Raw genomic sequence first — 11,188 nt, forward strand, 5'->3', positions numbered from 1 at the left:
GAAAAGGCCCAAAGCTACACAGAGAAACCTTTTCTTGAAAAACCACAAAAAATAAATAAGTAAAAATAATTTGAGGGTTGTTTTGCCTTTGGATTTGGTATTTCTTTCTTTCTTTCTTTCTTTTTTTTTTGAGGTGCTGCTTTGGTATGGTTTGGTGTTAATGGAAAATGCCTATTGGACTGAAATTTACACATTAGCTTTTTGTCCCTTTGATATATTTTGGAGGCTGGGTCTCAGGTAGGCAAGGCTAGCCTTGAATTCCAGCTCCTTGGTTTGCATATCCTCCTAGGCTCATTCTAGAGTTCAAGTTAGGATCTGTCTTGAAGTTTAATCCTCTGTGATTCCTTAATTTATGTTTCACAGATCAAGTTTTTGCAGTTGTTTAAATTGAAAGATCCTTTTAACTGTGATTATAAATAGTCCTGGGGTCTACTAATAGTTTTATGAATACAAGATGCAAGTCTTAGCTGATCCAGGAACTGAGACATCAGGAATGTGGATGCTTTAGCCTTGACTATTTGGCATAACATTTTCTGAAAGGAAAATCAAAATAAAGTTAAAGCAAAAGAGTTCCAGGTAGCAAACTCCAGCCATACCTTGTGAGTAGAATAAAGGTCCTGAGTAGAGAAGATCCCAGATCCAGAGATCCCTTAAACTGATTGGCCTGAAGTACACTCTATAGATTAGAATTCTCTGGAATGCACCTGATTCTTCCTTGAAAGTGCTGTCATTGCAACCATGCCTGTCATCTACTCAGTGTTTTAAAGGGAGAGTGTGCAAGCCAGACCTGGGAGCTTGAACAGAACACTGCCAGTGACAGGCAGGCTTATGGTCAGGGGCACATGCCTGGGCTGCATAATGATTTCCACTCAACTTTGGAAGCATAGACAATTCCACTCAAGCCTCCACTGTGTGCAAAACCATACTTCAAAAAGTAAAATAAACTACATTTTCCACATTGTCTTCCTTAGCCAGGGCCATAGCCAGCCTTTGTGAATAGGGTTGATTAGAAGCTACTCTCAATTTACTTGAGGTAAATCTTCTATGTCAACATGTTTATACCATGCAGCACAGCTTTCAATATCACCATATCAGTTGATATATTCAATATATGTAATGTACATATATATGTACATGCAAAACACATACAAAATAAATCAATGAATTAATTAACTATTCAAATTCTTACAGTATTTTTGTTTTCACACAGGGAGCTATGACTCAGTCAAAATAAACTAAGTAAAAATAAAAGACAGTTAAGTGTATGAACAATCTATCTCCCAGTTAGAAAAAAAGTATTTCCTTGGGATGTGGGGCTCAAGAGGGAAGGTATGAGAAGAAAAGAACATAAAAGGATATAGGAGGTCAAAATGTGAGGCACTTGTGATATCTCTCAGTGCTTCCCATGTAGACTGAACACGTGGAATGGAGAATATGGGTGGGTTGTACATATGACTTTAGTACTCTCTTTTGTAAGGAACTTGAACCAGTCTCAATTTGCCACAAGAGGTTTGTGTGATTGCTTGCTTCTGAATAATCTTTCCAAAGGGGATTTAGATTCAGAGGAGCAGAACTTGGTATCTGGTGGGACAATGGTTGATTTGTGCCCGTGCCAGCTCTTATGTGATGATTCACATGCTGAGGGTGATGGGAATTTGAGATTACCAGATGTTATAAGAACTCACACTGAGTTCTTCACCGTTGCCAGAGCAGGAACTCTGGCCCTGGGGAGGGGATTCCTATGATGGGTGAGACATACAAATTCCTAAGACATAGCATGGAAATAGGTCTCTTGAATGTTTTACCAGGTCCTTCTGTCTGAAGATCCATCAGAATGATCTATCAGGCCCCATCCACACTCCTGGGACTGGCAGTGAAGAGTCTGCTGAGGCATGAGGCCTTGGCCATCTCAGTTCTGCAGCAGCTCCCCACGGAGTTCTTCCCGTCCCTGTTCAAGGAGGCCTTCAAGAGCAGACATATGAAGATACTGACAGCAATGGTGGCAGAATGGCCCTTCTCCTGCCTCCCTGTGGGGGCACTGATGCAGGTCCCAGATCTGGTGATACTACAAGCTGTGCTGGATGGTGTAGACATGATGTTGGCACAGAAGGTTCACCTCAGGTAAGGCCGTTGGAGAACAGAAAGGGAGTCACCAGGTTACTGGTATGGAAATGTGTTGTCAAGTAGAATGAGGTCAGTGGTGGATTGCAGGCATCTGATGTTCTCAGCTTGCAAGTCTGTAGCAGCCTCTGTTTATAATTAAACTAATAATGTAACCTTCTTTCAGCAGTGCAAGGCACCTCTGTGTAGATGTAGTCATAGGAGGTTTAGTCTTCTCTATCCTACACACTAAGTAATTAGAAAAGAATTCAACAGTAACTGAATGAAAGGAAGCAGGACAAGTATTCAGATGTAGCTCATGCAAGGAGCCCTTGCCTGGCAGGTGTTGCTGACATTAGATAAGTAGAATGACAGCTGACTCTGTTTTGGTCCTGTTCTTTCATTGTGACAGTTGTATTTTAAAAACACCGGAAAGGAGTCACACCATGCAACAGGTTTATTAGGGGGAAGAGCAGTGAAGGGGGCAGAGAAGGGTCCCTGGGGATGAGAGCAAAGGAAGAGAAAGAGACAGAAAGTGGGCAAGGGCCACCTTCTATTAGGAAACACAGCGAAAGCACATAGGAAGTGCTCTTAGTGGCTGCAGCTGAGGATATATCCTTTCAGGGCAGGCCAGCACAGATGCCTAAATGCTAACATTCCTCCATTTTGCTTATTTTAAAAAGGTGGGGAACTAGAAAGGGGTAGCAGGTAAGGGGGGATGTGGGTGCTGTGTTCTTAAGACTGCTTCCTGCTGACCTGGGGGCACTGAGCATCTTTTGGGGACCTGAGATAGCTAGGTGGTTGGCCACATCCTGGGACAGCTGGCTGTCTCACTTCACTGTCCAGGCTCTGTGGAACCATCAGGTTCTGCTTGAACCTGGCAAGATGCTGTTCAGGTGGATCAAAATGACTCCTTGGAGCTCACAAGAAATCATGATGAGTTTACCAGCCAAGATGGAGGAGAGCCACGTGGTGACTGTTAATAGTTACATGCACACACACACAGAATTAAACAGAAGCTAAGTAAACAGAAAGGGAGAACCAGTGTGTGCTGAGCAAGATGAAACTGGCTTCTGCATCTCTTACTTGCATGTTGCTGCAGAAAGACAGATCATTTAGAGAGGGAGTGCAGACATACACAAGCAGGTCTTGGAGCAAGGAAAAAGAAAGAAAATGGAGAATTATTTCTTGGTTCCCCAACAGCCTCATCCAAACAATGGTCAGTGGGCCTCTAAAAGACATCCCAGTGGGGCAAGGAGGTATATGAACCAGTTTCCAAGGATGAAGCAGAGAGAAGATCTAAAAGCCTGAATGTTCTGGCATCTCAGGCATCCAGGGAGGATCAAATTATGTGGGCACAAGCTGTTCAGTATGCCATCACACAAAAACAGGGGCTGAAAGCTAAGAGATATAAGACAAAGAGACCTACTTTCTGTATACCCATGCCTATATGCCTTTCTGTTCTGCTTCTTACTTCCTCTCTCCACCCAGCTACATCACTTCCTGTCTGTGTAGACCTCCAGACATCCATGGTTAGTGCTGGCATTAAAGGTGTGTGCTACCATGCCTGGCCCAGTTCCCAGTGTGGCATTTTCCCTTTTTTTGTCTAATGTAACAAAGTTATAACTAATATAATAAAAACTATATACAATAAGTACAATAACTATATACAATATATGCAGGCAATATATATTCAACAAATACATCAACAACATCTAGTCCATTTGCATTTGACAAATTCAGCAAAAATATTCTACTATGTATCCTATTTTATATCACCACAAAGAGCCCATAAGAGACATAGTCACCTGGGACCAGGACTTTGAGAAAAGCCAGAAGGTGAGGAGAGGACTGTGCTCAAGAAATGAAGCCTCACATCTAGGGAAGTGGTCAAAAGCTAGTAGTACCACCAGAGACCCAATTGTTGCTATTGAATGGAAGGCAAAGTTGTTAATGAATGAGAAAGCAGATTATTTGCAAGTGAAAGAGAACAGATCTGCTGCCAGTGAAGCAGGTGGGTAGGGTCCTAGCCCTGAAGTGAGTAGCTTTGATGGACTCTGTCAAGCATTGCCACTAAAGAAACATGCCATATGCATCAGTTAGTGCAAGAGGTTTGAGGGAGGGGGAGAGCCGAAAATGAAAGTATGAAAGAGTGAAAGACCATGTTGGAGTAGGGGAGGGAGAGACAGGCAGATGAGAGGGAAAAGAAGTGAGAGAGGAAAAGGAGGCATAATGTAGGGAAAGGGGAATATCTTTCCATTTCCTTGATCGCTCAGAGGAATCATAAAGGTCCCAAAAATTATAGCATGTTTTCCATGGATAAGAGGGCGAAAGGAATCACTACAGCCTGTATTTGTGAGCATCCCCCAGACTAAAGGAAGGACCAAATGAGGATCAAGCCTTTAAAGAGGGACATCCCATACTCAATGGTGGTCCAGCTTACCCTGGCTAAGCCAGAGAAATCTCGGCACCTGGTACCAGGTTTTTCAAAGAGGCCAGGAGGCACCAATGAAAATTGAGCTCTGAGAGGGATCTCATCCATAGGAAAAGGCCAGGGATGGTGTTGGCAAAAGCCAGAAGGGCCTAAAGCATTTGTGGGACTGTGCACAACTCTGGAAGGGGCAGAACAACCCAACTGAAACTTAACATGATTGACACTGGTGGATGTGAGTCTGAACAACTGGATGAGCAAGAAGGAGAACTCTTTGCTGCAGCCATGCTCTCGCCAGGACTTTTTTGGCTGATGGCTGGTAATGACTGGCCCTTCTGCATCTCTGTCCTCCCTGCTAACACACAATGGCCTGTGCTTTTGACAGCAGCCTTTTAGCTGCACCCTCCTAGGTAATGAGAAGATGTTGCTATGGTTTCCATGTGTATCTTATGAAGTTCACTGCTGAGTCTATAGTCAGGGCCAGCTGTGGACAGGAGCTATCTCAGGCTCCGTGCCTTACAGGTGTTGCTGTCATTAGATAAGTGGAATGAAAGCTGACTCCATTTTTGTCCTGCTTTCATTGTGACACTTCATTCATCTTTTTCTCCCAAAGAATATCAAAGCTTCAAGTCCTGGACCTGAGGAATGTGCACCATGTCTTCTGGGATGTATGGCCTGGAACAGAATATGGAGAGAGCTCAAAAGGGACATTGGGTAAAGAACAAACAGGAAATGGTCCTAGATATGCCCTGAGACGGCTTTTGAAGGTGGTCACTGATTTTGACCTAAGAACTCACCTGGATGAAGAGCAAGCGTACTTATTGCAGTGGTCCCAGCAACAAAAACGTTTTGTGCAGCTGCGCTGTATGAAGATGACAATTTTTGAGACACCTATGGAGACTATCAAGATGGTTTTGAACTCTTTCCAGCCATACTACATTGAGGAACTGGAACTATGCACAAGCTGGACTCCTGAAGCACTGAGTCATTTTGCATGTTGTTTTGGCCAGATGAAAAATTTGCACAAACTCCATCTATCATGCATTTACATTTATACCAACAAAGCTGTAAATACCCTAGAAGACATAGAGGGCAAGTATATTGCGAGATTCATCTCTCAAATCTCCAAATTCAAATGTCTCCAACATCTCTCCATGAATGGTACCAACTTCTCGAGTAAGCACATGAAACAGTTGTTCAGGTAAGGAAGGATGGAGAGCTGTTTTTGCTACCACAGCAAAACTTCCTCTTTGCCATTAGAGATTAGTGAGCAACTGAGATCAGCCAGCCACTGTGACTTTCACAGCTATGGCCTCTCACAACATCTGAGAATGCTCTGACTTCCATCTTAACTGGGTCAGAAGCTTAATTGCTTCACTGACCGCTCACCAATTGCTAAGATGTTGTTAGTGACTTGAAGAGAGTTTTCTTAGTAGTAGACACACTGTATGGCTCACATAGAGTCTCACTGTGTGTTATGTATTCTTCCTTGGAGTCCTGTCCACCCTAATGAGAGGTAACAGGACAAAGCAGAGGGTCCTAAAGTAGGGAGAAGCCATACCTGCAGTTTTGGCTGGGATCTCTGTCCTCATATTTTTATGAACAGGAACTACTTTGTTCCCATGTAGAACCTCTGTCAGCTTTTAACTCCCAGTGGATGGACAGATGTTGTAAGCACATTTTGCACTTAGTAGATATGAAATTTGCAGAAATGGGCTGAGAGTCAATTTCAAGGATTGATGCAGAGAAGAGGACACGGGCTATGTTGGGAAGGTGGGACTGTAATGAGTTCTGCTTGACAGAAGCCAAGACATTGTCAGAACCATTCAAGACTAGCCCACTTTTGGAAAATCCTTCTAGGTTGTATTGGCCACCTCTGGTACTCTGACATATTGGGAATGAGAAGCTGCAACACTGGATTCTGAGACTATCAAATATGATGGTGATAAGCCTGGAAAGCAATGGTGTGGCTCCAGTGAGGGAACACCAATAGTATTCAACTCCCACATAAAGACACACTGACTTTGCTCTTCTGGTACCCTTTGCTGTCTAATTTCATATCAAATTGACACAGCCTAGAGTCACCTGATAGAGAGGTACTCAAAATTAGGAAATACCTTCAAAATATTGGCCTGTAGGTAAGCCTGTAGAGAATTTTTTTTATTAGTGATTGATGTGGGAGGACCCAGGCTATTGTAAGTGGGGCCATTCCTGGGCTGGTTGGCTTTTGTTGTCCATAATGTAGGCTCAGCAAGCCATGGAGAACAAGCTAATAAGCAGCATTTCTGCATGGCCTCTCTGTATATCAATCGCTTCCAGGTTGTTGCCCTGTTTGAATTCCTGCCCTGTCCTCCTTCAGTGATGGATTATGGATTTCTAATCACAAGGCCAATAAATCCTTTCCTCTCCCAATTGCTTTGGGTCATGGTGTTTTATCATAGCAACTAAGGCATTATCTCTGTAGTAATGTCAACACTGAAATGCTCTCCCAGACCAGAAGACAGACCTCATCTCTTATTCTTTCCTTAGATGCCTGAAGAGCCCCTTGGAGTCTCTGTCCATCGATTTCTGTGAGTTCTCACAGTCCGACCTGGAACACCTATGTCAGTGTCAGAGGCTTTTTCAGCTGAAGCACCTGAATCTCTTTGGCATAGAGTTATTCAACGCAGGTCCCATACCTTTCCAATTTCTCCTTGAGAATGTAACAACCACTCTGCAGACTCTGGAGTTAGAGGACTGTGGTATTGGAGACTCTCAGCTCAGTGCCCTCATGCCTGCTCTGAGCCAGTGTATCCAGCTAACCAGGGTAAATTTCTATGACAATATCATTTCCATGTCTGTCCTGAAGGACCTTCTGCAAAGCTTGGCCAATATGAGCAAGATAACTGAGGAGTTCTACCCTGCCCCACTGGAGTGCTATGATGACCTGGGATATGTCTCAGTCAACAAATTTGTAAAAGTGTGTCCTGATCTCCTGAATACACTCAGAGTCAAAAGACAGCCCAAAACTATCTACTTTGCCACAAACATTTGCTGCAAATGTCTCCAGCGCTGTGTCTTTGATGGGAAGACCAGACTTTGTCATTGTTGGTCATAAACAGGAACTGATTGAACCAAGAAACTGAGAAATGAAAGTCTGGGGATAGGACTTTCAGTAAGGCGTTCAAGAACCTGTGGTTTCAGACAGTGTTTGATATATCAGGAATAAAATAGTGTTCATTGGAATCAAGCTATAGGGAATGACTTGATGAAGAACAATGGGACCAGGGTGGCAGATATCTTGTAGAATCCTTAAGACAGATCTGCATCTCCAAGTGTACTTCTGTCAGCATGTGATCTCCAGTGGCTTCCCCATGCATGGTAGTTGTAAACTTATGCATGTTTTTTTCTGGTTCCCTATTCAGTCATTGAAGTCAGTTTTTCATTCAAAGTCAGGATGCTACCTTTGTGGTGATATTTTGTGTATACACTAACAAATAAAACTTGTAAGAAGATCAGATGGCAAAGCCAGCCACTAGTTAGATATAGAGGCAAGGCAATGGTGGTATACACCTTTAATCCCAGGACATGGGCTCTCGTGCCTTTAATTCCAGTACTTGCAGGCACACATGCCTTTAATCCCAGCACTAGGAAGGTTGAGACAGGACTTGATATGACTGGGTAGGCTGGAGGAGACAGGAGCTGTCTTTCTGGCCTGAGGATTTGGTATAGGTGAGACATCTCTCTAGTATCTGGCTCCTTTATCTTTCTCTGATCTTTCAGTACTCTTGCTACATCTTGCATCCAACTTTTGGGACATGAGAACAAAAAAAGCCACTTTCCTATGGCTTTGCAGCCCCCAGCACAAGCCAGGACTCCATGTGGCTGAAGTCACTACCCTGTTATGAAGAAAGTTTTGGTGAATGGAGAGAATTACAACCCAGGATAATCAGATAGGAGGCACTGTACATACATCTAAGTTTGCTGGAACAAAATTCCTTATCTGTGCCTACTGCACTGAGATCTGGATGTTAGTATTCAGATGTAAGCTCTTCTTTATTCTCTTAATGGAGTACCCACTCTAACTATTACCCTCCTTTTTTCAAAATACACATAGCAATAAGTTAGTTTTAAATCCTACACTTTTTCTTTGATTTTCATTAGAATATACAATAGCAGTCTTTTATTAAAGGTCACTTGTACTGCATGCTATCCCAATGTAATATACTAACTTGTTTTTATTAAATTACACAATAAATATGCATCTTTGTATTCTTCTATATATTCACATCCAGTTATTCCAGTAACATGTTGAAAGATGCATTCTTATTCACATATTGTATAATTTTGACATCTTAGTGAAGAATTAGATGTTCATATTGTGTTAAAAATTATGTTTGTGGGGCTGGAGAGATGGCTCAGCGGTTAAAAGCACTGGCTGCTCTTCCAGAGGTCCTGAGTTCAATTCCCAGCAACCACATGGTGGCTCACAACCATCTGTAATGAGATCTGGTTCCCTCTTCTGACCTGCAAGCATATATATATATATATATATATATATATATATATATATATATATATAGAGAGAGAGAGAGAGAGAGAGAGAGAGAGAGAGAGAGAGAGAGAACATTATATACATAATAAATTAAATAAATAAGTCTTTAAAAAATTATGTTTGTGTCTTCAATTCAGTTCCATTAATCAACTTGTCTATTATTATACTAATACCATTCAGTTTTTTATTACTATAGTTCTGCATCAGAGCTTGAAATTGGGATGGTGATACATCCAAAAGTCCTATTACCATACAGAATTTTTTTTTTTTAGCTATCTTGGATGTTTGTTTTTCCATATGAATTTGAGTATTCTTTAAAGGCATATAACAAATTTTGTTAGGATTTTAATGCCAATCAAATTGAATCTTTAGAGTACTTTGTGTAAGATGGCAATTTTTCCTATGTTAATTCTACCGGTACATGAGCATGGAAGATTTTTTCACCTTTTGATATTTTCCAATTTCTTTGTTTTAAGATTTGAAATTCTTGTCATACAAGTCTTTCACTTGCTTAGCAAGATATTTTATATTATTTGTGGCTATTCTGAAGGGTCTTATGTTCATGATTTCTTTCTCATCTACAAGGATGAGCCCACCTCAGACTCCTAACAACTGCAGACATGTAGCCTGAACTGGTCATTGCCTGTGACCAGGCAAGACTTCCATTGGAGGGGTTGGGACAACAACCCAGCCCACCTTCAAAATACAATCTGTCCTGCTCATGGGATGTGCTGAGGTAAGGATTTTTTGGAGATTGTGAGTGGGAGTGGCTAAAAAATGACTGGTCCAGCCTGAGACCCATGTCACCAGAGTGGACCTACAAATGTCATTGAATTGCTAGCACTCAGATGTTGGACAGCCCAGAGACATATAGGAAAAAAGATGTCATGGAGGAAAAAAGATGTCAATGTAATGATGCCTAAAGATATTCTGCTATATTCATAGATTGATGTCTAGCCCAAAAGTTGTTAGAGTGACTTCATCCACCAAATGGTTAAAAGCTTGGGAAATTCTATTGAAGTGAGGGAGGAAGGATTATAGGAGCCCAAGAGTCACGGACATAATAAGAGATCCCACAGAACCAAACACCTGGGCCTATACGAGGTCATAGAGTCTGAATCAACAACCAGAGCGTGTGCATGGGACTGACCAAGGCCCTCTGCATATATGTGACAGTTATTTAGCTTGGTCTTCTACTGGAAATCCTAAAGGTGGGAGCAGGGGCTGTTTCTGACGTCTTTCCTGAATTGTGTCACCTTATTTCTCATACTGGTTGCTTTTACTCAGTCTTACTACAAGGCAACGTGATCAACTTGATATGCCGTGTTTTGTCAATATCCATGGAAGGCCTGCCCTTCTGTGAATAGAAATGGAAGAGGAGTGATTAGGGTGGGGAGTCAGAAGGGAGGTGGGACTGAGTGACTGGGAGAAGAGGGAGGGGAAATTGTGGATAGGGTATGCAAATAACTAAGAGAAAACAAAACAAAGTACACACTAATAGGTGTTTTTTGACCAGTCACTGTACTGCCTGATAACTCCATATGACCTAATTGGGGAGGGCTGCTGAAAAAAATCACTCTGGGCAGAACTGACGCTATAAAGATAGCATAATGCTTACATAACCCCTGAAAACCAAAACTTTCTAAAAAGGGATATTGGCTGGGCTTTGTTGTCTCATGCCTTTAGTCCTACCATTTGGGAGACAGAGGCAGATGGAGCTCTGTGAGTTCAAAGCCAGCCTGGTCTACAGAGTGAGTTCCAAGACAGACAGGGCTACACAGAGAAACTGTGGGACATGTGATAGCATTAACAATTCAATCAACACACAGGAGTGGGCTATCACACACTACATACTAAGGGTCTACTATAATATAGGGTGTGTTCTTGTTATTCCAAAATGTGTCTGAATGTCAAGTTCCAAACTACAGCTTGTTTGCAGCCAGTATAAGCCATAGTAAATCTATCCAATAGGAGTCTGATGTATTTCCATGGAAACTTATTCACTGAAGTGAGGAGACAGTGTAACCTGGGCTTCATGTTTGGGATTTCTAGTGTCCATGTGCTTCCAGGATACTTTAAAATAATGGAGTGGCTCCTGGTTAGAAGTGCCTTGTGTGTGTATA

At 42.1% G+C, this 11,188-nt stretch overlaps 1 protein-coding gene across 1 annotated transcript; it reads left to right on the forward strand.

The window, feature by feature from the left end:
• The first annotated feature begins 1,834 nt into the window (after positions 1 to 1,834).
• Positions 1,835 to 7,628, forward strand: LOC131903826 (PRAME family member 8-like). The gene is made up of 3 exons (XM_059254610.1): positions 1,835 to 2,121; positions 5,145 to 5,732; positions 7,061 to 7,628. Exons 1-3 carry the CDS (start codon positions 1,835 to 1,837, stop codon positions 7,626 to 7,628), a joined length of 1,443 nt encoding a protein of 480 aa, XP_059110593.1.
• Positions 7,629 to 11,188: the final 3,560 nt, after the last annotated feature.

This window comes from Peromyscus eremicus, chromosome 1 (assembly GCF_949786415.1).
Source record: "Peromyscus eremicus chromosome 1, PerEre_H2_v1, whole genome shotgun sequence".
Lineage (NCBI taxonomy): Eukaryota > Metazoa > Chordata > Mammalia > Rodentia > Cricetidae > Peromyscus > Peromyscus eremicus.